Source organism: Panicum virgatum, chromosome 5N, assembly GCF_016808335.1.
Source record: "Panicum virgatum strain AP13 chromosome 5N, P.virgatum_v5, whole genome shotgun sequence".
NCBI classification, from domain to species: domain Eukaryota; kingdom Viridiplantae; phylum Streptophyta; class Magnoliopsida; order Poales; family Poaceae; genus Panicum; species Panicum virgatum.
Window position 1 is genome coordinate 17,738,127 of NC_053149.1, and position 27,352 is coordinate 17,765,478.

Here is a 27,352-nt window from a genome sequence, read left to right on the forward strand (position 1 = left end):
GAAAGTGAAGAAAGTCATATATCGATATGAGGGCAAGCAAGAAGATGAGGAGTCAGACTTGTACTTGGTTATTTATGACATATTGATTGCTAGGTGGACAAAAGGAAATAATCCACTTCATTGTTTAGCTCATCACTTAATCCAAGGTACAAAACTACAAACTGCCATTCAGATTTTTTTTTATTCACTTGTGTCATTCAGAATTTTTTCATTCACTAAAATCATAATACCAAATTGCAGATATTATAGCAAAAAGTGGCTTGAAGAAGGTGTTGGCCATGAACCACCCCACAAGGATAAAGAGGTATCGAAAATGAGGATGGTTTGCTTTAAGAAGTTCTTTCCCATGCTAGAAGAGTTGGCTAAAGTAAAAGAAGAGTACTCAAGGTTCTCTAGTTGTTCAGAAGAATTTAGTGATCCTGACTCAATCCATGATAGATGGGCTGTGTCCCCTATGACTTGGTGGATAAATCATGGACAATCTACTCCCTTATTGATGAGTTTGGCCATGAAATTGCTTAGCCAACCAACCTCATCTTCTTGCTGTGAAAGAAACTGGAGCACATATAGCTTTGTCCATAGTGTCAAGAGAAATGCCTTAACTCCAGAGCGTGCTGAAGATTTGGTCTTTGTGCACTCAAATCTGAGGCATCTGTCAAGAAGAACTAATGCATACAAGACAGGAGAGACAATGATGTGGGATGTAGGAGGGGATTCTTTTGATTCACTTGGTGGTATTGGCATTCGTGAAGTGGCTGACCTGTCCCTTGATGAACCTGAATTGCAATCTGTGACTTTTGGTTTGGAAGCTGATGCTTCATAGGTTGATGACAATGAAACAAATGAGGAATAGGAACCTGATGCGATCCTGAATTGCAACTTGCAAGCCTGAATCTGAATGCCTTATTGCCTTTTGCTTTTATTAATTTCCTAAGACTGTTATGTTTGAAAATTTGAGGCCTGCTGGCTGCTGCTATGCTTAATAGAACTTAAGTAGTTAAGTATTGGCACTTTTATTGTTGAGAATTTGAGACCTGCTGCTATGTTATGGATTTATGGTCAACTCCACTAGTATTTTACTAGTCTGCACTTGTGATTTGCGAATTTGATGTCCTGCACTTGTATTGGCTGGTAATTGCTATTGCAAGATAATTTACTACTTTCACAAATTTAATATGTGCCATTATTTATTTATTTAAAAATAGTAAAATATATCCGCGTATCGGGTTTTTTAGGAAATTGCCATATCCGCGTATCCGTATCCGTGCTACATAGATTACAGATCTAACTCGACTCGGACTGTACAGGTTCAGACCGGTCTAACCGGTCGGCCCAACAACTAGATAAGTTCGGGATATTTTTCCTTCATACAAGGAGGCATTTAGAAGGCAAACAACTAGACGAGCTAAGAAGAAAAAGGAGATGCATAGTTGCATCAAATCTATACAGTAGCTCCAACTAAAGGTTGAGGAGTACAAACCAAAGGGAGATTAGATCATGTCACTTGGACAAGAGAAGAATAAGGTTCGAAACGGCAGAGTGCAAAATATTCAAGCGAAGTGACAAGCAACAATCTGGTTGTCGAAGACAAGTATGCATTGAGGGGGTGTGTTGAAGATAACAATGCATACATGAGAAGGTTCAAGAATAATTTGAAAATTTCAAGAGAGAGGAGTTGCCATGCTTCATGGCGAGATAATAATTCTCAAGAATATGATATTTTACATAGTTAGATAAGGATGAGAAAAATTCTAGAGATAGATATTTTGTAAAGAAGAGTGCAAAAATTGCCACATGATAACACCACAACACCCATGAGCACCTATAATTTAGGTGTTCCCTTCCCCTATTGCCATACCAGGGCATAAGAGGCCTCAAGTAGGAGATAGCTGGGTTGCCATATAGTATAGTAGTGTCATGGTGGGTAGTCACATAAAGAGTGCAAGGGTTTTGTGTTGTACTAAGTTACGGTGAATAAAGAGTTGAGTCACTATATAGATTTGGTCTACCATATTGGTGTCTAGGTGAAGGTCTTCTTGGTGTAATGTGGGTATAGGGTCCGTAGAAGAAGTGGTATCATACTACTTTGGTACCGCTTTATGGAAGTCAGTGTCAAAGTTAAGCGCACCAATTTCTCAACAGCAACTCTACTTTCATAAAATTTCATTCCACCATTGATGATAAACATATACCATTGGAAAGTACATGATAGAAAATGTAGGTTAAATAGTAAATAAGTTTCAATAGTCTCCACGAAGCCCACCATTTGGGTGCTGGGCACTAGGAGGTTGAACCACGCCCGTCGGATCCACTGCGGGGCTCCATTGGAACCAACAACCATCTCCCGCAATCGAATGTTCCTGTCGCCTCAGACTCGAAATACAGCAAATAGAGCCTGCCACTTGCTGCCGGGATGAGCACCGTGCCTTGAACCCTATATGGGTCAAATTGTGGGTGCACGATGAATGACACACGCTCGGCCGCCAGCCCATCGAGCTGGTAGCGGATGATACCAGTTCCCCGTGTTCTGCAATAGATGCAGCTACCAACCACGGTGGTAGCCTTGTTGGAGATGGCATCGTGGGGGCGCTCCTAGGCAAGCGTGTGAAGCAGTGCTATGGAAGTCTAGGCACCGGTGATGGAGGCGTGGACGAACTCGTGTGATGTTGAAGGTCATTGTATCGATGAATATGATGCTGTAGGACCCACCACCATAGTCAAGATGGTCGCAACCCGTAGTGTCGCAGAGGGTGAAGGCGCTCTAGTTGTTGCCCAAAAATGCCTTGGGTAGTCGTGCCTTCTGGTGCTCACCGATGACGGCATCCCATACCACCAGGGAGGGCTTGTTATCCCATGGCCTCTTCTGATAGGTGAACTTCTTGAACAGAACTCGTCTGTAGTGGCTGTCAGGGGTGCAGAGGTTGCGGCCTCCACTAGGCATGTACCACACACACGGGTGATGGATGCGGGGGTCGTGGGTCCGAAGGCGGCGCACACTTCCCTCCTAATGTTCGTGAAGTTGAAGGCATAGCCAAGCATGGGCACAGGTTGTGGTGGAACGCGTGAAAGAAGTGGAGGAAATTGGCCTCAGTGATCATGCAGCGCCAACCCTAGAATTCCGCTGCAAATCAGAGCAGCAGCTCCGGCTAGTCTGCGGGAAGGTGTAGCAACACCTCCTAGTAGATGTCATTGTTGAGGACATCCTGCATCAAGCGGTGGCGGCGGTGGGGTTGTGGTGGATACGAGGATGCCATGGCGCCTGACCTCCTAGCGTGAGCGCGGGCGGTGTGCGGCTTGGTGAAAGTGCATCTAGGCCCCTAATGGGTTTTGGTGAATTAAATGACAACATGATTAAAGGACAAATGATTTTGTTAAAGTTGTCATGAGCAAGGATTCATTTTTGAATTAATTATTGTTATTGGCTCATGTGATGAAGAATCAAACAAAAGCAAATATTGTTTAAAGTCAAGCATATTATGAAGAAAAATAGAAACAAGTGTTCATACATTGATCAATGATGGTTTCAAATTATGGCTTGGCATAATGAAGAGTTCGTTATCTAAAGGATCAAAGATTCATAATTACAACACAAAGACAAAGATATGAAGATATGAGAATGATTAGTGGAATTCATTGTTGATGTGCAAAGCTTAATTCAATGAGGTAAAAGCAAGTGGTAAAGAAACCAACCGAGATGACTAGTACGAGAGACTAAGCAAGCTTTGGTAGAGCGACGACTTACCATGTGCGAGTTGCTAAGGTGAAGTGGCTAATGTCCATGGGGTGTTTTAAGAACCATGTCTAAGCCTTATTGGGAGAAGCAATGCAATACATCAAATATTTTATGGAGTGAATTAAGGTTCCAAGGACAAATTTGCAAATGAGATAGGAGTGCTAAGTCACTAGCTCAAGTATGGATTTGCCTAAGAAAAGAAGATGCAATGTTGAAATCCCAAGGTTGTCAAAGTATGGCAAAGCTAAAGTGTTTAATTAGTAATTTACATTTGATTTTGAGTACAGGTATGCCATACTATCAAGAGGGATGCAACATTGGTTGATTGACACTCTCAAAAGTGCTCATAGATCACCCAAGTAAGGTTTCTGTGAAAAAAACCCTGTGAACTAACTCTATGCTTGTTGGATGATCAAGTGTTAGCTTGGTGGACCAAGTGAGGAAACTTAACTTAGCTTGGTGGATGATCAAGAAGAAGAAGAAGAAACCCATGATCCTTAGCAAAAGAGTTCAAATAAAATGACCCAAAATATTGTTAAGTGTGAGTCCATTTCCTCTCTCTCCCCTGAACATTTGAAATTCCATAAGATTGGAATTTGACCAAGAGCGTACCTCTCGCGAACCACTCTTCGGCTCAGCAATATAGGTAATCAAGGTATGCTACACTCTTCCTACCCAAAACTCCACAAATCAGCCTTCGAGAAGTACGAAGTTGGTCAAATTTTGACCATGGTGAGAATCATACACCTTGAACGATTGAGAGTACCTTCGGGGAACCTTAATTCTAATTGTGCAAAATTTGCAAATATTCCGAGAATGAACCTGAATAGGAAAATAGGAAAATATTCTGGTGATTCAGTCCTCCAACCGCTCAAGACAAGGGATGAAATACAAATAAGCCCCATCAACTAGAGCATATAGGTATGAGCCAACTTACTCGACGTACATACGGGTAGAGTAATATGTTGTGCGCAGTGTACCTGCAGGGGGTACACATTGATGCAACTCCTGATCCACCGAGCCTCAGTGTTAAGCTTTACTCGTGGACGAACAAAAGTTTAAGCTTAGGGGGTGTTGACGGCCATTATTTTCACATTCTGACCGTCAACTTCTCGGGGATAAAATAAACTTTTGCACTATGTTCCATGCATATTTTATTTAATTATAATTAGTTCCACATGTTTTTGGATGATTTGTGCTTGCAAGAGATCACAACCCAAAAATGGACGAAAACAGAGAAAATCCAGGCCGCCCAGCCTCGACCGTGCCGGTCAGCCTGACACCTCAACATACATGGGTGCATCCATGTTACAGGAGCAATGTGGCATGTTCACAATGCCCCCCTAAACTAGAGATTGGTCCCAGATTCAGTCAGTTGACTCGGAAGGCATGGGCATCAACTAAAAGGACCCACAAGTCGGTGCCCAGATAAGTAAACGTCTTCCACTAGCTGGAGGATGCTCTTCTTCTTTTGCTAGGAGTTCCCTTTAGGTCCTCTCGTCTTACTGCTGGGTGCCAGCCCTTCGTTTCTGTTGCTGGGTCTTCTAGATACCTTGTTTTTTTCTGGTAGTTCCTTTAGCTGAACTTGTATTACGGTACTATGCGCTATTTGACCGTGCTACCGAACTCTGTTAATTTCGTTGCTTCTAGTAATGAAATCAGGGCTTTGCCCGGCGTTGAAAAAAAGAGAAGCAAACGTCGGTGAGACCCATCCCTGGAGTAATGTGGAGCGTTGATTTACAATGTCAGTGAAACGGAGGGCCAACAGGCTCCGGAGGCAGGCCGCCCGGCCTCTCCTGGGCCGCCCAGCCTAGGAAACCGTTTTTTGGACCAAGCACCAACGGAACTGACAACCAGGAGGGATTAGAAGCGTCCACTCGAAGGCGGTGACTAGATGGCAGCACCCCCAGGCCGGCCGGCCTAGGGGAGGCCGCCCGGCCCCACCTGGCAGCCTCTGGTGACCCCCTTTCACGTGAAGTCTAAGCCAAGCAAGGGTAGCGGACATCTACAGTACCGATCTCTGAACCGACCTTGAACTACTATAAATAGGCATCCCATCCTCGCTAATAACACACACCAAAAAGGGGCTCTCTTCTCTCATTTCTAGAGTAGGTTAGTAGTTGGGAGTTAGAGTCGAGTCGAGCTTGTGATCTTGAAACCACTTCTGGTGATCTACCTACCTAAAATAGAATCTGGCGAATATACATGCACTTACAAAACTACACAGTTCCCCTGCTCGATTGTAGATGATAATTATTGGGTGTTTGGACGTGCTCTTTCTCTTTGGGAATGCATTTTGAATCCAGATGGTTTGAATCTAGTCTTAAAATTCCCATAAGCTTATTTTACTAATTTACTTGTTGAAGTGAAATTCTCATTTTTCTTTCAGAATTGTGCTTACCTCAACATATTTGAATTTTCCCAACTCTTACATTTGCTTCCGATTCCTTAAATAAAATAAATTAAGACTTATTCACAAAAACTTTACAGGCAGAATCTTGAGACTTCAAATTCTTGGAATCTTATGAATAAATGTATATGGTTCTTTGTGCTTTATTGAAAAACAAAATGGGATCATGGGTGGCAGACTATATTATATACTGGCCAATTTACGCAACCTTTCAAGTTTCCTGACCTTTGCATGGATCGTATCGCTTCAGCATTGAAAGGTGGGCCAAGGAGCAGTGAAGAGAGGGTGGGCCGAACCCCTGGTTTGTGGTTTGGACAAACCAGGCTTAACTCCCCTCTATAAAAGTCAAGGCATGGCTCCTACTCTCCTTGCTCCCAACAGAGGTGCACCAGGTTCCTCTCGAGTTCAACATATCATACTTTATTTTTGATGATGTTACGTTTTGAAAGTTGTTCGACCACACAATCTAAGTTGTTTGACATCCCTGCTATATTTCCATCAATTTCACATATTTTCCTTATTTTGCTATTTTTCTTAGCATTAAAATACTAATTAAACTTGATTTATTGAACTTGTTTCTATAAGAAAACCTGTTCCACTTGTCAAATGATTATTATTTGACAAGGGTAACATGAATTTGGCATAATACTTATCATGTTTTCATGATTAAACCTTTTTATTCGTATTTAATTTGAAATTTTGCTCAAGCATTCCATAAGATTTCTTTAATTAGTATTTCTCTTAGATATGAGCTATATTAAAAAAGGCTTATATAATCACTTATTGTCATTTATTTATGTTCATAAACGTATGGCTAACAATCATGACCGAGCATGATTATGACATGATCATGGGTTAATGATTGTAAGTAACACCAGGGGGTGTTACGTGCAAAAATCCAATTCCAGCCAGATCATTTCTAATACAAGCATACCAAACATGTTCACGAACAGCCCAAGCATGAGTCTTTAATTCTTCATGTTATTAAGGCCGGATATATCTTTTGATATAAAGGCTAGGATATTATTCAATATTCCTTTATCTAAAAAATGTTATTAAGGCAGTTGGAGGAGCGTAGTGACACTAGAAAGAACAAGAATACGAGTACTAAAAGCACAACATAATTTTTGAAGTGGAAGAAATGGCGTAATGGCAGCGCAGGATAAACCATGAACAGCAACTTTTTAGCTGTGAACTACTCAAAACTGAAGCGCGCGCTGGAGATCTTGTACGTATCTCGCGTGCCGCATGGCCTCTGCATCGGGAACCTCCACTGCCAAAACCTCCAGCAAACCTGAACTCGCACGCGTCGGGTCCGCCGGCCGGAAACGTACACGTGGGTGTTCCTGGACGAGGCTCCAAAGAAATCCAGCAGGGCAACGAGTTAGCAGGGTAGGGTACGGTGAGTTCGGTAGGACGGAAGCGCCATGCCGTGGCTCTCAATGGATGCCGGCCGTGGCGGAGGAAATCTATTCCTCGGTCGGTCAGGACTCGGTATTTTTTTTGAAATTAAACTCAGGAGCACTACCGCATCATATAAGAAGAAGATGTCTCATATTAAGAGAAACGAGACCAAACCATACAATCCTCAGTTAATTAAGAAAAACCGAGCAAAAACTCAACACGACGCCACACTACTACACCCTGGAAGAGGAACCAACAAGACACCACCAAAACAAACGCCGTCGAAACGATGTTCCACACCATCACTGGTGTAGCCCGCTGCTAGCCGTAGCAGTGCCCCACAACTCCTCCACCATAGCTCTGCCAACCTCAAGCCACACATCCATAGTCGTCGATCTCCCAGCCACCAACGTGCAGCAAAAGCGAAGTCTTGACCCTCAGAAACCTCACACTTGTGGGGGCCTCGCCGCAACCACCTCCTCACAATATAGAAGCAAACCACCTTGAAGCGATATCCGCCGCTGGACACTGCTTCGCCAAGACTTGTTCTGCCGCCGTGGCTCCAAGAAAAGTTATGCCACCATCAGGATTACCACCGCACCACAAACGTCGACCCAAAGCCAACAACAACTATGAGCCCTCAGCATCTCCCAACACAACCACGGACGAACCACCACCACCCAACGGGCCACACTCACCCAAAGCCATCTCCCCCCGCATTGGCGACACAGCGACCACTGCAAGCCAAACTCGGTCTCAAGAGACGTCGCCTCCAAGGAGGACGCGACGCCAAAGGCGCCGCCGACGCTCGTCCAAAGGTGGATAGGATTTTCACCCAGAGACCTCTCATGCAACAGGTAGAGTGGCTCCTAGTGGTGCCCCCAACGGGGAGAATGATGCCGGAGGGCGCCGTCACCAAGGCTTTCGTCCGGAGCAGCCCCAACCTGCTGCACGAAGAGAGCGACCTGCCCCGCGGTAGCCAGCCGATGGACGAGACGACCAAGGTGCATCACCGGAGAGGTGTGACCCGGCAAGGTGCAGTAGCACCACCACGGTGCCACAGAACGCAGCACAGGCCATCCTGGCCCCGCCACCATGGCGGAGCCTAAACCAGCAAGCACCCCGCCACTGCGCCACCGCCACCAGCAACCAGTCGCGCCGCCGCCACCAGCAGCCGGCCCCCCAGCAAACCCTAGCGGCGCCACCAGTACCCGCCGCACCACCAAGGCCCGCCGGAGACGAGAAGAGGAGGGAGAGGAGCACCACAGGGACGGCACAACAGCCTCCCCTCGCCACCTCCATCTCTACCGCCGACGAGCCGCAGAGAGCCGCCAACCGCCGTCCGCCTCACCACCACCGCGTGCACAGCCACAGCACGGCCGGAGCGCGCAGATCCAAGACCCTCGCCGGCGAACCGACGGCGCCGCCACGCAACGCCGCCGCCGCGCCACCAGGTCCCGCCGTCGCCGCAACTAGGAGGAGACCGCCGACGCACGCCAATCTCCACCACCACCCAGGTGCTCCGTCCGTAGTCCCGCCGTGTCCCGCCATGCCTGACCGCGGCGGCGCCCCCTCCGCGCCGGCCGCGGCCCTCATCCTTCCTCCCGGCCGTCGATGGCCTTCACCGCCGCGGCCTCCACGGCCACCGCGCTCGCGCCCGGCCGCCTCTCTGCCTCCTCCACGCGGCCGCGCCGGCCCTCCTCGCGGCCATCCTTCTCCCCGAGCGCCAAGACCGCCGGGCACCCCCTCCGCGCCGGCCACCCTCGGTCCACCAGGTGAAATCCTCGCCGCCGCCATCCTTGGGAGCGTGCGCGGGCTTCCGGCGGCCCTCCTCGGCGGCGACGAGGTGAGGAGGGAGGAGAGTGGGGTGGGAGCGGCGCTAGGGTTTCAGGGCACCTGGGTCGCCCGCGCGGAGGAGCGATCCAGGCCCTGGCGTCTCTCGTGTCCTGCGCTCGGAATTCTCAGGACTCGGTATCGGAGTCTATCATACGCACATGGATGCATGCACTGTGCTTTTCTGCCGTATCCTGTCCTTGCCCGTGTCAGCACGCGCTACGTAATTAATGGCCTTGTTTGGTTTGATTCTTTTAAGGGAATAGTAACACTTTGACCAGTAATTACAGTGTCAAACAAAATCAGTTTACAAAACTAACTTCAGAACCCTGCGCTAGGAACCCTGAAGATTCTAATGAGGTCTTTGACCGCGTAATTTGAGGATTAATTACCGTCATTAGATTCATCGTGAAAAGTTATACCATCTCTGAAGAGGTTTTGCAAATAGACTTCATTTGGTTCTTCATGCGGAGGCTAGAATATCCATTCTAGGAAATCTAGAATGGAACCAAACAGAGCCAATGTCAGAGTCCCTGGAACAGAGACCACCATGATAGTACTTCTACCTCTGGCTGGGGCTCTGGCTGGCTGGCTGGCTGGCTCACATGGCACATGTGGCTCGTGCGTTGCGACTCGATCCGAGCTGTGCGACTTGCACCCGGCGTGAGTTATGGCTCCGCCCTGCTCCGCGGACATCCGGTCCGGGCCAGGATTTGTGCGCCCGCACTGCACCCACTGACGGCGGTCTGGCAACGGAGCCTGCGCCCGGCGCCGGCGGCCGCCGCGCAGCGAGGAACGAGACGAGGGCAGAGAGGTACGACATCGTGTCATGAACTGGGCTGCCAGATGAGCCCAGTGGGCCGGGAGATGGAGGCGGTGGAGACCGGCACACACCGAAGGGAAATCATCGAACAAACAACAGACCAACCGATCATCCTCTTCCTCTGTCCAAGAACTTGCTCTGTAGTTTCTTGCTATTCCTCCCAAATCTCTGCTATCTCTAGTCTTGATTCTCTCTGATTCTTCCCCAAATTGTATCAATACTCTTGCTATTATGATTTGGAGGTCTAGAACCATAACAATTGGTAATCAGAGCCTTGTTCTTCTCTACCCATTTTTTCCCCAATCCCACCTTCCTCTCCACCGGATCGAGCGCCATGGCTTCCACGCCTTCCACCACCACGGACTCTGAGTCAGCCGCCATCGATGCCCTTTCCAAGCGAATGGATCGAATGTTACGGAGGATGGAGGATGTTACGGAGGATGGAGGAGGCGCTGGCGCGGATGAGTAGCGCTCCTGCGACCGCAGGTCCGCGACCGCGGCACGGGCTCCTTCATCGACCTCGTCGCTGGCGCCCCCGCCTTCGCCCGCGGCGCTTGACGCTTCTGCAACAGGGTCGTCGGCGTCCTCAGCTTTACCATCTTTGCGGGCATCCCCAACTGCGCTTGCTGCGCTGGCCACCAACTCGCCCTCGCCGACAGCTTCGATGACATCCGCCCCGATGACGATGGCCACGACATCAGCTGCGTCGCGCACGCCTGCAGCACCCTCGGCCACGTCTACAGCTGCGCCGCCCACGCCGGCAGCGTCCTCGGCCGCGTCCACGACTACTTCGCCGAAGTCCTTCGCCTCGACACCGGCCACGACCCCTTCATCGGCGCGCTCCACCACCGTGATGCCCGTACCATACGTGCCAACGACCGCATCGATTCCACCCACCACCGCGGTCGCCATCTCATTTCGGTTTCCGATGCCGCCGTTCCTCGCCACGACGAAGAAGATCGCCAAGACGGCCAGGAGGGAGCACCGCGTCTGCACACGTCCTCAAGCGCGTGCGCGCGCTACAGTACACCTGGCCGCCGCCGCCCATGGACGAGGAAGCGGACGCGCTCCACCGGCGTTGGAGCGGGCTCCAGGAGTGGGTCAGCGCGCAGCCCTCCTTCGACAAAGGACGTCCCCATGGCGCACCAGTCGCCCTACAACAGGGACGCTGCCTCCAGGCCGCTTCGCCTTCGCGTCATCCTCGTGCCCATGCCCGATGCCGCCTTCAGCTCCGTCCTCTCGGGCACCGCTGGCGATGCCGCGGCCACCGACCAATGCAAGCTGGTCGAGGTCCGCGCCCACGAGATCGTCGTCGACGCCGTCGACATCGAGCGCGAGTTCGTCTTTGATCTGCTCCCCGTTGCACTCAGTGGCATGAACGGCACCCTCACAGGCCAGTACATCAAGTCTATCATCACCGACCGCTTGCCCATGGCACTCTGGGTGCAGGAGATGAGGTCCCCGATGTCTCGCCCACAACATGTTCGGCGCAATGTCACAACCGCAGCACCACCTCTGCTTTGTGCTCAGTTGTCTGCCCACTTGGTGTTCGCAAGGCTTGCACTCTCGAGAGGAAGCTAATCAGGTACCTCACCGGCTGCTACCATCTTCACTTGATTGTTGTTGTTCCGGTTGAAGTTGCCACCGATGTTTTTGAGGACTGCATGATGCTTAATAGAATGATGGAGCCGAATCCAGCAATTCCTTGGCCTTCCCCATGGCAGGATAGCAACACTTTGCTTTCTAAATCAATCTGGCTATGCTTTATTTTCTGGTTGCCATTCCGCTGTGGTTCGGATGGGGTGCAGAAAAGGCCACCATGGCCACCACCTGTGCAAATGGGAAGGTTACTTTCAATTGTGTTTTGCTGTTCAGTCAGAAAGTGCAAGATGAAATTACTAAATGGTGGACTCAGAGAGCTTCTTTGGCTTAGCTACACAGATGGTGTGTGTCTTTTATATCAAGGGTTCGAGCCACTATCTCAATGGGAAAGAAATGGTTTCAGTCCTGAAAAATTTAGAGTGCAAGAAAATTATTTGATGCTTGACAAGCTGCCATCAGGGGAACGAGGTGCCCATCAGTTATGGAGAAATTCAGAGGAAACACTTCTAAGGGTAAGAGCAATTTCTTGCTATGGTCTGCAGCAATTTTCTGAACTTGCTACTACATGGATCTCTTTACGTAGCATGGGTGATTCTAGAGTTGAGATATTTTGGCCTCAAGTTAACATCTGTCCTATGGAGTTGTTCTGGTCGCCATTCAGTTGTGGCTGGGCTCTGGTGCAGCAAAGACCACCATGGCCACCTCCCGTGCGGCTGGAAAAATTGCAATCAATGGTCTGTTATTGTTCAGAGAGTGAGTGCAATATGAGGTGCCTCCATTGTCAGCTCAATAATAATTGCTGGACACATTGCATTGATTTGTGTCGGTACTCTGTAGCAGGGATACTCACTTCTACTGCAGCAAGACAGGACTCGCATAGTCATCCACGACTATCGCCATAAGGGGCGGAGCTGCCGGGCCCCACGGGCCAGGCTCCTACCTCACCAGGCCAACGGCCCCGGACCTGTTCCCAGCTCTGGGGCGGGTCCAGAGACGCCACGTGTCCCAAGAGGAGGGGAAGCTCCGAACCAACGGCCGAGGGCCTGGACCCCCCATAGGGATCCGGGACCTCCCCGCGCCTGTCCGGACCTCCCGTGCACATAGAGTCAGCATACCGCCAGGGGGGTCCGGAGGCTCCACGTGTCCCGCAGGTGGGGGCGCGGGCGCGGGCCTTTCACTGGGAGACTCACCCACCCACCGCATTCAATGAGGGTGGTTGAGGCGTGCTCTGCCACCGTGGCACGCGGGGCAGCCTTTGTCAGGCTTCACTGTGGACCGCGTATTACCAAGGTACACAGTGTAGCCGCCTGCGCCGCATCCGCGCAGAGCCGTCCACACATTAATTGGATACGACGGCACGGCACTTTTCCATCATGCCGTCTACGCCGCAAGCTACGCGGCCCGTTCAGCTACGTGGCAGGCGACGCCGCTAGCTACACCTGGCGCCGTTTCGACAAGACAGCGCCTGGACATGCTGAACGGGGGATTCCAGGAGCAGGAAGGAAATCCAGCGCGAGATCTTCTCCGCATGTAACGCCATAATGTATGAATAGTATGTTGTTTATACTACATCATTTGGGCCCACCTGTCGGGGACCCAACGGCCATGTACGCATCTCTCTTGAGATATAAAAGGGAGGCGCTCGCTGTACACAACTGGCTGGCTAGAACACACACAAACGCACGCTGGACTCAGCTCCAAGCGGACCCAGACTCAAGCAATACAGCACTCAGTGGACGTAGGGTATTACGCTCCGGCGGCCCGAACCACTCTTAACCTACTGTGTTCATCGTGTTCTTGAGCGAGATCGAACTAGGACTAGCTAACCCCCGAGTACTCACCCTCTGGGCTTAGGCGGGTGCCCTTCCGCCACCCGGCTGTGGTTTGCCACACCACGACATTTGGCGGGCCAGGTAGGGGAATTTTAGCTGGTCGCAGTTCATCTCTTCCTCGTCTCTATGGTTCGTGTGGACGACGTGGAGATGACAGAGGGTGTGGCATCGTCCGCGCCACACGCCTCTCGCCTTCCTGCTCCAGGGGTAACCGTGCCAGTGGAGCAGCCACCGTCGGCGGCGGCGCGCGCTGCTCGCCGGCAAGAGTCAGGGCGCCCATCAAGGGCCCCCTCACAGGCTGCGAGCGGCGGAGCGCTGGCGGAGGCTAGGGAGTTGCTTCGCAACCCTCCGGCTGCTGCAGCCTCGCCAGATGCCCTGAGGCAGTGGCGGGATGACGTTGACCGTCTCCTCCATCTGGCTCAGGCCTCCCCCAGTTCTGCAAAGACTGGGCAACGACCTCCTCCTGGCAATGTGGTGGTACCCTACCACCGGTGCCAGGGTGGTGCGTCGGCATCCGTGCGCTCCCCCACAGTGAGGGGTGCACGAACAGAAGACCTGCGGGCGGAGCTCAACCGTAGGCGTGCGGGTGAGGACGCCCGCATCTCCGTAGAGAGGGCGCGAGTGCGTCGTCTCAACATTGAGGGCCGCAACCTCAATGCCGACTTGGATGTGGCAGCACCCAAGCCTCCGGTGAACGCCCAAATACAGGTGGGCGCTCCGGTGGCTGGGGTGGGCTGCGCTGCGCTAGCGGAGCACCTCCGCACGGTGGCATGGCCGTCCAAGTTTCGCCCACACCTGCCGGAGAAGTACGACGGTACCACTAACCCGTCGGTATTCCTGCAGGTGTATGTTACCGCCATCACAGCAGCTGGTGGTAACGACGCCGTCATGGCGAGCTACTTTCATGTAGCCTTGTCTGGGCCAGCCCGGACTTTGCTCATGAACCTCACTCCTGGGACGATTCGGTCCTGGGAGGAGCTCTGTGCGAGGTTCACAGCGAACTTCGCTAGTGCATACCAGCAGCATGGTGTGGAGGCTCACCTCCACGCCGTGAGGCAGAAACCTGGGGAGATGCTCCGGGCATTCATCTCGCGCTTCACCAAGGTACGGGGTACTATTCCTCGTATCTCTGACGCATCTATTATCACTGCTTTCCGTCAGGGGGTACGTGATGAAAAGATGCTCGAGAAGCTGGCGACGCACGAGGTGGAAAACATTACCACGCTTTTCTCCCTGGCAGACAAGTGTGCCAGGGCCGCTGAGGGCCGCGCATGGCACTCAGCCCCCCAAGACGGAGACGCCAAAGCTGGTGGCTCCGGTGCTACCGCTCAGGGCGGTGGCAAAAAAGAAGAAGAACAAGAACCGGAGTCGGGGGGAGCCGCAACCTGACGGTCCGGCCGTTGCAGCAGCGGCACCAGCTGCTGCAGCAGCGGCTGGGGGCCAGAATGCTCATGGAAAACGCCCTCGCCCGCAAGCTGGCAGCGGAGGTTCATGCCCAGTGCATCCCACCGCTCGCCACAGTGCCGCTGACTGCCGCGAGATCCAGAAGCTCGCGAAGCGGGTCAGTGGGCGGCGTGAGCTGTCCTCCAGGGACGGCTCGCCCCCTCCTTGCCAGCGACCTGGCAAGGAGAAGGCTTCCGACAGCGGGACCGCTGCCGGGGAAAAGGAGCTGGGGTACCAATCCCCCGCCCGGGAGCTGAAGGGCATGTACCACGATGACTCCGACTCCGACAACGACGACCGCCGCAAGAAGCTGTACGTAATGTACGGCGGAAGCTGGGAGCTTGTCTCCCGGCGGGATGTGAAGACCCTTCGCCGAGAGGTCCTTTCGGTGAAGCCGGGGGTCCCAAAGGCGGCGCCGCACCAAAGGTGGATGAACACAACCATCTCCTTCGGGCCATCTGACTACCCGGAGAACATGGCCGGGGCTGGTGTACTGCCTCTAGTCACCGCCCCTGTCATATCCAATGTGAAGCTCTATCACGTGCTGATCGACGGTGGGGCTGGCCTCAACGTCATCTGCTATGCAGCGTTCAAGCAGCTGCAGATCCCGGAGTCCAAGCTGACTCCCTCTTGCCCATTCTCCGGAGTGGGCCCACATCCGGTGTTCCCTCTGGGGAGCATCACACTGCCAGTCACGTTCGGGACCGAGGAGAACTTCCGCACAGAGAGCGTTCAGTTCGATGTTGCAGAGGTAAACCTCCCGTTCAATGCCATCATTGGCCGGCCGGCTCTCTACCGCTTCATGGCCATTGCCCATTATGGGTATTTGGTCCTGAAGATGCCTTCCCCTGCCGGTGTCCTCACCGTGCGGGGTGACCGCACCGCTGCCGTTGCTGCAGTTGAGAGACTGCATGCTCTGGCGGCAGAGGCTGTGCGTTCCGAGGAGGACCCATCCACCTCGCAACCCAGGGTGCCTGCAAAGGCTCCCAGGGTTCAGCCGTCTGATCCGGACGATATTCCCGTGAAGGCGGTGCAGATCGGGGCGGACTCCACCAGGACCACCCGCATCGCGGGGAACCTGGAGGAGAAATATGAAGACGCGCTCATCACTTTCCTCTGAGCAAATGTGGACGTGTTCGCCTGGGAACCGTCACAGATGCCCGGGATCCCCAGGGAAGTGATCGAGCACAATCTGAGGATCTACCCCGACGCCACGCCGGTGCGCCAGAAGCCTCGGAAACAGTCCGTGGAGCGGCAGAACTTCATCCGCGAAGAAGTCCGCAAGCTGCTACACGCTGGCATCATCGAGGAGGTCCACCACGCCGAGTGGTTGGCTAATCCGGTCGTTGTCCCAAAGGCCAACGGGAAGCTCCGGATGTGCATCTACTACACCAGCCTCAACAAGGCATGTCCTAGAGACCCCTATCCTCTTCCACGTATCGATCAGATCGTGGACTCCACCTCCGGGTGTGACCTTTTGTCTTTCCTAGATGCATACTCTGGTTTCCACCAGATTCAGATGTCTAGAGAGGATAGGAAGCATAATGCTTTTGTAACAGTAGATGGGCTTTATTGCTACATTGTTATGCCGTATGGTCTGAGGAATGCCTTACCCACGTTTGTACGAGCTATGAACAAAACCTTTTGTAATCTAATTATAGATATTGTTGAGGTGTATGTTGATGACATTGTGGTCAAGACCAAGGTAGGGACAACCCTAGTGGAGGACCTGTCCCTCGTCTTCGACCGGCTGTGCGCCACGCGCACGAAGCTGAATCCCAAGAAGTGCATCTTCGGCGTCTCGGCAGGGAAGCTGCTGGGTTTCCTGATCTCACATCGAGGCATTGAGGCAAACCCAGCCAAGATCAAGGCGATCGAAGCGATGAGGCCCCCGGTCGCATCAAGGACGTCCAGAAACTTACTGGATCTCTCGCTGCTCTTAGCCGCTTCATATCGAGGCTGGCTGAGAGGGCCCTCCCCTTCTTCAAGCTATTGAGAAGGTCCGGTCCATTCTCTTGGACCGAAGAGGCTGAGCTAGCCTTCCAGGAGCTGAAGCAGCATCTCACCTCACTGCCAGTATTGGTGGCTCCAGAGCCCGGTGAGACATTGTTTTTGTATCTTGCTGCATCCGCAGAAGCGGTCAGCATGGTGCTGGTCGCCGAAAGGATGGAGTAAGCTCGCCAGGGGGACACCTGGGTCTCCCCGGCCAAGGATGGTGAGCCGGACCCCGGACACGGGGGCCCGTCAGTCTCACCTCTGCCTGAAGGTCCGGACCCCGGACAAGGGGGTCCGGAGGAGCCTCATCCCAGTGGGAACCCAGAACCGCTGGGGGCCCAAGGACCTGACGTGGTGGATAAGGGCGAGCCGAACCCGGTCACCAGGGTCCGGACCATCCAAAAGCCAGTCTACTACGTCAGCGAAGTCCTCCACAAGGCAAAGGCCAAGTATCTTGAGACGCATAAGCTTATCTATGCAATACTTATTGCGTCGAGGAAACTGCTCCACTACTTTCAGGTACACCGAGTTATCGTAGTGACCTCTTACCCGCTAAGAGCGATCCTGCATAACTCCAACGCCACGGGCAATATCGCCAAGTGGGCAACAGAGTTGGCTGAGTTCCAACTGGACTTCCAGCCTCGCCATGCAGTCAAGAGCCAAATCTTGGCTGACTTCATAGCGGAATGGACTCATTCCCTAAGCAATTCTGGGGGCCCGGACTTCAACGCCGAACCCACGGAGCCGGAAATCAGGACACCAGTCTTCACCGAGCCCCACTGGACACTCTTCTTCGACGGGTCCGTCCGCAAGAAGTGGGCCGGAGCTGGTGTGGTCCTCATCGACCCAAACGGAGATCAGCTGAAGTACATGGTGCACCTTGAGTTCAAGGCCACTAACAACATGGCGGAGTACGAAGCTCTGATCTTTGGCCTGACACAAGCCCTGTCTCTGGGGGTCCGGCAGCTTCTGGTGAAGGGGGACTCTCAGCTAATCATCAAGCAGGTCCGAGGGGATTGCAGCTGCAACAATCCCCAGCTCGCGGCATACCTCATCCACGTCAGGAAGCTCGAGAAGGACTTCGATGCCCTGGAACTGCAACATGTTCCTCGCGAACTCAACTCAACAGCAGATGATCTCTCTGCGAGAGCATCTACCTGGGCATCCGTGCCTGAGGGAGTCTTCGAAAGACGGTTGCTGAGACCTACCGCCCAGCCTGCCGAACTGGGTGAAGAGGATCAGGCTAGCACCTCGAAGCTAGCGGTCCCGGCGGCATTCCACCTGTGGTGCCTGCCCTGGGTTGTGAGCTCTGTCGAGGATCCTGGAGACCTCGCGGAGCCACTCCCACCTGCTCAGGGAGCTCCCGATGCATGGATCTCCGAGATCCGGAACTACCTGAAAGACAATATCCTCCCTGATGATGATGTGTCCGCGGAGTGCATAGTATGATTGGCTAAACGCTACGTGGTGGTAGAAGGGGGTCTCTACCGCCATGGCGCCAATGGTATCCTCATGCGGTGCATTTCCCAGGAAGAGGGCCGCGAGCTACTCGCGGAGATCCATGGAGGCGAGTGTGGGAATCATTTCTCATCTTGCACGCTTGTTGGCAAGGCCTTTCGGCATGGCTTCTTCTGGCCGACAGCACTCCAGGATGCGGCTGAGTTGGTAAAGTCCTGCAAAGCATGCCAGTTCCATGCAAAGCAAATACACACACCGGCTCAAGCTCTGCAAATGATTTCGCCCTCATGGCCATTTGCCGTGTGGGGTGTGGATATCCTGGGGCCATTCCCCCGGGCCATCGGCGGGTACCGGTTCCTCTACGTCGCCATCGACAAGTTCACAAAGTGACCGGAGGTTACCCCTGTGGTGAACATCACCAAAAAGTCAGCAGTAGCATTCCTCAAGTCCATTGTGTGCAGATTTGGCGTCCCAAACCGCATCATCGCGGACAAAGGGACCCAATTCAAAAGCAGACTCTTCCAGGAGTACTGCGAGGACATCGGCATCCAGCTATGCTTTGCGTCCGTGGCACATCCCCGCAGCAATGGACAAGTTGAGAGAGCGAATGCAGAGATCCTCAGGGGACTCAAGACCCGCACCTACAACTGCTTGAAAAAGCATGGTGCCAAATGGGTTGATGAGCTTCCGTGCGTACTATGGGGCAACCGAACTACTCCCAGCCGAGCCACCGGGGAGACTCCATTCTTCCTGGTCTACGGGGCTGAAGCATGCCTTCCCCCAAAAATTTACCTGGGCTCACCATGGGTCCAGGCTTTTGACGAGTCCATGCAGGAACAGCTGCAGCGTGACGATGTGGACTTCGTTGATGAACGAAGATGGCGAGCAGCTATTCGAAATGCACGCTACAACCAGGCGCTCCGGCGCTATCATCAACGGTTCGTGCACAGTAGGGAACTCCGGGCTGGCGACCTCGTCCTGAGACGGATCCTGAACCGAGCAGGGCTCCACAAACTCTCCCCCCAGCTGGGAGGGGCCCTTCAAGGTTACAGAGGTATGCCAGCCCGGGTGCGTTCGCCTTAACACAAAAGATGGAGTGCCGCTGCCCAACCCATGGAACATAGAGCATCTGCGTAAGTTTTACACTTAGGCAGAGCAGGGAAATGAATTTTTCCTTTGTAATAAGATAGAATTAGTGTGCGGCCCAGAGCGGTTGGGGTCCGCCCCCGTAAACCCGACCTCTGGCATCCATCGCACCAGTGGCTAGCATCAACGCGCGGCCCAGAGCGGTAGAGGTCCGCCCTCATAAACCCGGCCTCTGGCATTCATCGCGCAAGCCATGTATATCAGGTTGCAAAGGAAAGATTTGCCCCAATTCTGTCTTTGTGTCAAAATTTTATTTCGCATTTCGACTCTTGAGTTTTTACCTTTCTAACCCCCGCGCGAATTTCCGCTCTTATCGCTACAACTAAGATCTGTATTGAGTTGCTGGACGGCCGTACAGATATGTACCCTCTTGCAGCTGGGAGAGGGGTCCGGACCCCTAGGGACCCGCTCTGGAGAGGGGGTGCTTGTTTCCTGGGGTGGTCTGGAGTCCTGTGTAGCCGCTTAGCCGGTTCCGTACCCAAAGCCTACACACTCCACCACCCTGTAACGAGTGCTCTAGTACCCGGAGCCGGGTAATTAGGGGCCCGGACCTCGTTCTAGCTCAAGAGTTGGCTTCCTAAGTCCTACACGGCATGTCCAGCTCCATATCTCAAAGGATCGAGTACGACAAAGTGACCTCAACCACTGCTAGGAAGGGTCTGGAGCGTCGGAGCCAGGTTCGGAAGAGTCGTGTTGTTTCCTGGAGTGGTCCGGAGCCCTGTGTAGCGCCTTAGCCTGGTTCCGCACCCTAAGCCTACACACTCCACCACTCTGTAACAAACACTGGATTACCTGGACCTGTGCCTCTGGAGCTCCGGACCTCGTACTAGCCTGGGGGACGGCCCAGAATAGGTTCCGCGGGCCTGCAACTAAGCTATAACTTTGAAGTGGTACACAGGTTAAGCCTTGGCAGGTGGTACCTAGCCTCAAACCATTGAGCCTACCTACCAGGGGGTCCCGGCGTCCGCTTCAAAGGTTTCATGCAAGATCAAGGTCCAGTCTCGGTGGTAGACAGGCTCAAAACAACTGAGTCTATCTCCCAGGGGGCCCGAAGCATTCGCTTTGACCCAGACATCACGGATCGATTATGCATGCGTCAAACAGCTAAGTTGCAGTATCATTACTACCATATAAGTGAGATTGATTTTCCTCTCTGTAGTTCTTTCTGCTACACAGGGAATAAGATGCTCACGCGGCTTGCAATCTATGCTACACCTATGCCCAAGGACGCTTGCCCAACCTCTTGCGGGGGTCCGAAGTGTCTTCTACGGCTCGGGTGACCGATAGGTCCAACAACTGAACCTATCTGCCAGGGGGCCAGGGCGCCGGGGTGCTGCGTACCGCAAACTAGAACAATTGACAAACAGCTAAGTTGAAATTTTCTTATATTAAGTTTCAACAAGTACAATGTTTTGTTACATAACACAAAAAGCAAAGCAAAAGTACACTGTCCAGCTCAGGGATCGACGGGCTCCTGCTTGAAGTAGGCGGCGACGAAGTCGACGACGTCCTGCACGCCCTCTCGTGCAGAGGCCTCCGTCTCCGCCACAGGACCATCGAGCACGGGGGCTAGCGAGATGGCCGAGTCGTGGCTCCGAAGGCAGGTCAAGATGTGCTCCGCCACCATCCGGATCAGCTCGCAGCCCTCGGCTTCAAGCTGGCCAGCAAGGACCGGCTCCAGGCGCCGGAGCCTATCCGAAGCAGACCTCAGCACTGGAAGGGCGTCAGCAATCGAAGCTGGCGCCTCTGCCACTTGGATTGGGCTCATTCCAAATGGCACCAGCGCCAAGCTCGCTTCGCCCGCCCAGTTGACGATCCGCTGGGCCCCCACGCGCTGCTCCTCCTGCAGCTTCCGGACCGCCTCCTGGACCACCTCCTGGACCCAGCTGTCCAGAGCTGCCTTAGCTGTTTCCACCTCGCAGAGCCTCTCCTCGAGCTCTGCCTTCCTCTTCTCCGCCGACTCCTTCCGCTTCTTGAGGTAGTCGCGCTGGCGCTCAAGCTGTTTTTCCATGCTGGCGGTGAGGGATTCCCGCATGTGAAGGGACTTCCTATCGTCCTCCAGCTCCGACTCGGCAATAGCCAGCTTGCTAGCTCTCTCCTCCAGCTGCTTCCGCCATCCAGCAAGGGTCCCAGAGAGCTCGTCCAGCTCCTGCTTGCGGATCTCAAGACCCTGGCTGCGGGTCTCAAGCTCGGACCGCTGGGCAGCGAGCCGAGTCTCAAGATCGGACCGTTGAGCTGTGAAGCTGACCACCTCCAAGGTAAAAGTCTCCTCCCACTACGCCAGGGCTTTTTCCCGGCTTGATACTGCAAGCTCCCGGTCGAACACCTTCCGAAGGTTGGCTCGGTAGGCCTCTTGGTCGGCTTTGAGCTTGGACCGGGCTTCTGCAGCATGGGAAGCTTCAGCCTTCGTGTGCGCTTCCAGGCAGGTGTGCCAGTCGGAGAGGCGCTGGCGTTCGCTCTCTAGGGCAGCCCACTCCTGCCGGAAGGCCGCCTCGGCAGAGGAGGTTGCCTCCACTATCGACTGCCGGACCTGGACCAGCACCTGGGGGAGGGGAGTTGCTTCCTCCTCCGGGGGGCCCCGCAGGAGCTGCCTACCAAGGACCACCTCCAGCTCCTCCTCTGCTACAGGGTTGGAACTGGAGGTGGGAGCTTCCGACGGAGGCATCAGGACCTCGGTTGCCGTTGTGCTCGCCGTCGCAGCACCTGCCGCCGTCGAGCTCACTGCTGCCGAATCTGGTGTCGGCACAATCGTCGTCGTAGCCGGGGTCTCGAGGGCCACCGCGTCGGGTGCATCTGCGCCCAGCACTGGCGCATCTGGCACTGGCGCACCCACCACCTCATCGGATGCGGCCGCGCTCGACACCGGCGCCTCAGCAGCCGCCGCGTCGGATGCGGCTGTGCCCGACACTGGCGCATCAGCCGTCGCCGCGTCAGATGCGGCCGCGCCCGACACTGGCGCATCAGCCGCCGCCGCATCGGATTCGGACGCGCCTGACACTGGCGCATCCGCCTCGGCCGCATCGGGCGCCACTGGGCTCACGGAAGCCGCCGCACCTGCGCTCTCCATACCCGCCGTCGTACCCGCCGTCGTCGCCGAGGCCCCTGTCGCCTGGACCCCTGCTGACGGACCAGCGGTAGCGGAAGAACCGCTTGGACGAGGAGCCCTTGCAAAACAAACAGAAGGAGCCTTCAGCACAAAGCGGAGCACCGAGAATAAGGGATGTGGCCAGAATAGCACTAACCCTGAGACAAGGGGTCTCCAGCATCCGCGGAGGCCCGACGACTTCTTCTGCTGCTGCTGCTGCTGCTCCTGTGGCTGCTGCTGATGTTGTTGCTCCCGTGGCTGCCGCTGTTGCTGTTGCTGCCGGGGGAAGGTGTCTCTTGGCGGTGATGGTGGCGGCGCGTCCACCCCGGAGGTCCCGCGATGGCCGGGGGCCCGGGAGCTGCCCTGACCCCGCGTCCTCGGCGGACCTCTGGCGTTTCGCGGCGGGCTCCCCAACTAGGGTCCCATCGCCCCGCTGCAACCTGCGCTGGCCCGCATCTCCCGGCGATCCGCCGGAACTGCTCCGGGCCTGGCTGGGACCGCTAGTAGCGGCGCTTCCAGCCACGGCCTGCTTGCCCTTGGCGGTGGGGCCAGACCCCGCGACATCCGGCACGGCTTGATCCCCGGACACACCAGGGATTCGGATCCCACGGTTCGGGTCGCCTCCGGTCTGGCGTGCGGCCAGCCCGCCGTCGTCAAGAGTCGGCAGGGTGGCCAACACCGCGGTCCTCAAGCGCGAGTCCTCGCAGAGGGGGATGACGCCCTGGGGAAGGATCATTTGCTCCGGGATGAAGGCTTCCCCCGTCACCGCCCGCACCAGGACCTCCAGGGCTTCCTAGGTCAGGTCGCTCCCCTCTCCGCGGTGGGTCCTGCTGCAGTCGTTGAGGCCGGTGAAGCTCCAAGCAGGGCGTGGCCGCTGCTTCAGGGGGGCGATCCGGCGCTTCAAGAAATCTCCGAGCACGTGCAGCGAGGTGAGGCCGCTCTCCGCCAGCGACCTGATCTTGCCCAGCACAGAGTCGAAATCCGGCTGCAGGGACGGCTTGGCCCTCCAGGATCCATGGTCGGAGGCGGGTCCCTCGGTCGGCAAGGTGAGGCGCTCGTTGGCTTCGGTGGTGGCGATCACCCAATCCCTGCGCCACTCCTCCCACTTCCCGCCAGTAAGGCCGTGAATCTAAGGCATCGGCAGGTCGCTCCTTGTCTGAAAGTAATACGCCCCCACCTCATCCTTCGCCCTCCCGGACTTCACCAGTATGAAGAAATGGCGGAAGAGGATGACGCGGGGCCGCACTCCCACGAACATCTCGCATAGATGGACGAAGATGGACGTCAGGAGGAGGGAGTGGGGTGTGAGGTGCTGAAGATGGAGGCCGAAGTCTTCCAGTAGCAACAGCAGGAACGAAGAGATCGGCAGCCCCACGCCGGTGGAAATGTGCGAAGTGAATAGCACAAATTCCCCGCGCGGAGGTTGCCGAGGGGAACCGAGCCTGCTCGGACCCCCCAGCCAGTCTCCTGCGGGCTCCACCCTAGCAAGCGGCGCACCGTGCTGAGCTCCTCCTCGGTCTGGAAACGACGGGGGTGGCCGAGGGACGCCATTGCGCTGTGGGGGTGTAGAACAATCTACGCAGATGAGCAAGGGGGGAGAAGGTCGAAGGCAAAGGGGCGCAAAGGTTGGAAGGAAGGAGGCGAATGCGGAAAAGTAACCGCGGTATGCGGTTCTTCCCTTTATAAAGCCTGACCCAACCAGCGCATCCCGGAACCGTCACTGCAACCCAAGCGACCCCGCACACCTGGAGTTAACTGCCTAATCTATGACAAAGGGGGCCAGGCCCACCTGTCAGGGAGGGCGGGTAACCACAAAGGTGTGAAAGGGCGGGATCTGGACCGTCATCCGCGCGCGAAGCGAGGCGGAAGCTGAGCTGACGTGCGCGCATTAAGCGCTGGCGTGACCGGGCTCTTCGGGAACTGCGCTGGTGGTAAATACCCCGTTTACTCCAGCCGCAACAACGCCGAGTGTCGCACACATGACTAGGGGTACCACTGAGCGTGGGGACCACGAGTCAGTAAGCCGTTGCGATGTGATGAGGTAACAAAAAACCCGATAAACAGTCAAAGCAGAGCAAGACTCCTGCAGTAAGAGGCTTCAAGTTATGCAAAGCCAAATCGCAGTAGTGGCCCCACCTGCGGGTTCGTTACCTCTCCCGAGGTGGGCCCGGGGGCCACTGTCGGTACCCTGTAGCAGGGATACCCACTTCTACTGCAGCAAGGCAGGACTCGCATAGTCATCCGCGACTATCGCCATAAGGGGCGGAGCTGCCGGGCCCCACGGGCCAGGCTCCTACCTCACCAGGCCAACGGCCCCGGACCTGTTCCCAGCTCTGGGGCGGGTCAGGAGACGCCACGTGTCCCAAGAGGAGGGGAAGCTCCGAACCAACGGCCGGGGGCCCGGACCCCCCATAGGGATCCGGGACCTCCCCGCGCCTGTCCGGACCTCCCGTGCGCATAGAGCCAGCATACCGCCAGGGGAGGTCCGGAGGCTCCACGTGTCCCGCAGGTGGGGGCGCGGGCGCGGGCCTTTCACTGGAAGACTCGCCCACCCACCGCATTCAATGCGGGTGGTTGAGGCGTGCTCTGCCACCGCGACACGTGGGGCAGCCTTTGTCAGGCTTCACTGTGGACCTCGTATTACCAAGGTACACAGTGTAGCCGCCTGCGCCGCACCCGCGCAGAGCCGTCCACACATTAATTGGATACGACGGCACGGCACTTTTCCATCATGCCGCCTACGCCGCAAGCTACGCGGCCCGTTCAGCTACGTGGCTGGCGACGTAGCTAGCTACACCTGGCGCTGTTTCGACAAGACAGCACCTGGACATGCTGAACGGGGGATTCCAGGAGCAGGAAGGAAATCCAGCGCGAGATCTTCTCCGCCTGTAACGCCATAATGTATGAATAGTACGTTGTTTATACTACATCGTTTGGGTCCACCTGTCGGGGACCCAACGGCCATGTACGCGCCTCCCTTGAGATATAAAAGGGAGGCGCTCGCTGTACACAACAGGCTGGCTAGAACACACACAAACGCACGCTGGACTCAGCTCCAAGCGGACCCAGACTCAAGCAATACAGCACTCAGTGGACGTAGGGTATTACGCTCCGGCGGCCCGAACCACTCTTAACCTGCTGTGTTCATCGTGTTCTTGAGCGAGATCGAACTAGGACTAGCTAACCCCCAAGTACTCACCCTCTGGGCTTAGGCGGGTGCCCTTCCGCCACCCGGCTGTGGTTTGCCACACCACGACAATTTGCTTGAGAGTTATCATAAGTCCACTCAATCACTGTCTTTGGTACTACAAAAAACAGACTCTATCGTTGGTGATGCACTGCAATTGCTGTTCTTATGGTCATCATCTCAAATCCACACGAAATTGAGAAATGCTTGCAATTGTTACTTGGATGGCTGTCATGAGATTGATAACACCACAGCTGGTGTGTTTGACTGGTGTGTCTCCATGATGGATATATTCAGGCGTAATGGTGCTATGGCTAGCTCTTTCAAAGTGTTTGTTGTACCACCCTTGGTTCAGTCAATGAAGTGTGCCCTGGCTGTTTGGCAAGCTGGTTTACATTTGTTGGTTGAACTGCAGCAGTGGTCTCCCTTTGTGAATTTTTTCGGTGTTCGGCAAACAACAATCTTTTGCATTATACAGCTAAAGGGTATATGTTTGTTGTCCTACAACTGCTACAACACTCAAAGTATCTTAGGGGACTACATTTTTGCATATGCAAATAAAAAGAACAAGAAGATTGCTCGAGCATTAATGCACAAAAGAGAGGTGTGGCTGATGCACAATAATTCTGATGGTTCTAGTCCTCAATTTGCAAGCTCTGAAGTTCTACAAATGGGTGCCAACAGTATCAATGTCCTCCATCTTCAGACCAATATCTTGCTCCGACCATCTTTAGAGGGTGCAACTGTTCTCAAGTCACCAATATCCATGGAACGGCTTGAGGGAAAGCCGCATTTCAATCGGAGGAGAATGTCATGAACTGGGCTGCCAGATGAGCCCAGTGGGCCGGGAGATGGAGGCGGTGGAGACCGGCATACAAAAGCAGAGGAGAACCGAAGGGAAATCATCGAACAAACAACAGACCAACCGATCATCCTCTTCCTCTGTCCAAGAACTTGCTCTGTAGTTTCTTGCTATTCCTCCTAAATCTGTGCTATCTCTAGTCTTGATTCTCTCTTATTCTTCTCCAAATTGTATCAATACTCTTGCTATTCTGATTTGGAGGTCTAGAACCATAACACATCGTCCTGCTCGACCGCCGGCTGCCAGCACCGTCTGGTTGTGAGATCACCTCATCCTCCTCCGATTCCAATCCGACCCCCCTCTAGTGTACTGTACGTCTGTACCCCGGCCAGCAGGCCCGACCGACACAAGTCCAGCCGCACCCGCGCGCTGCAAATTCTTTAGCCTTTTACGACGACGCATCATCGCATGCCACGGCGTGTGGGGCGAGGTAACCCGGACAGCAATTCCAGCAAATCCCATCTCGCACATGGCATATGCCTCTTACCCGACACAAACACACTCGGCGCCGGACAAACAACAGGCACTAGCTTGGCGTG

At 54.4% G+C, this 27,352-nt stretch overlaps 1 protein-coding gene across 1 annotated transcript; it reads left to right on the top strand.

Annotated features, from left to right (window-relative positions):
- Positions 1-10,262: 10,262 nt before the first annotated feature.
- On the top strand, positions 10,263-27,080 carry LOC120673718. Its single transcript, XM_039954702.1, has 2 exons — positions 10,263-12,621; positions 26,023-27,080. Exons 1-2 carry the CDS (start codon positions 11,868-11,870, stop codon positions 26,766-26,768), a joined length of 1,500 nt encoding a protein of 499 aa, XP_039810636.1. The 5' UTR covers positions 10,263-11,867; the 3' UTR covers positions 26,769-27,080.
- The last annotated feature ends 272 nt before the right edge of the window (positions 27,081-27,352 follow it).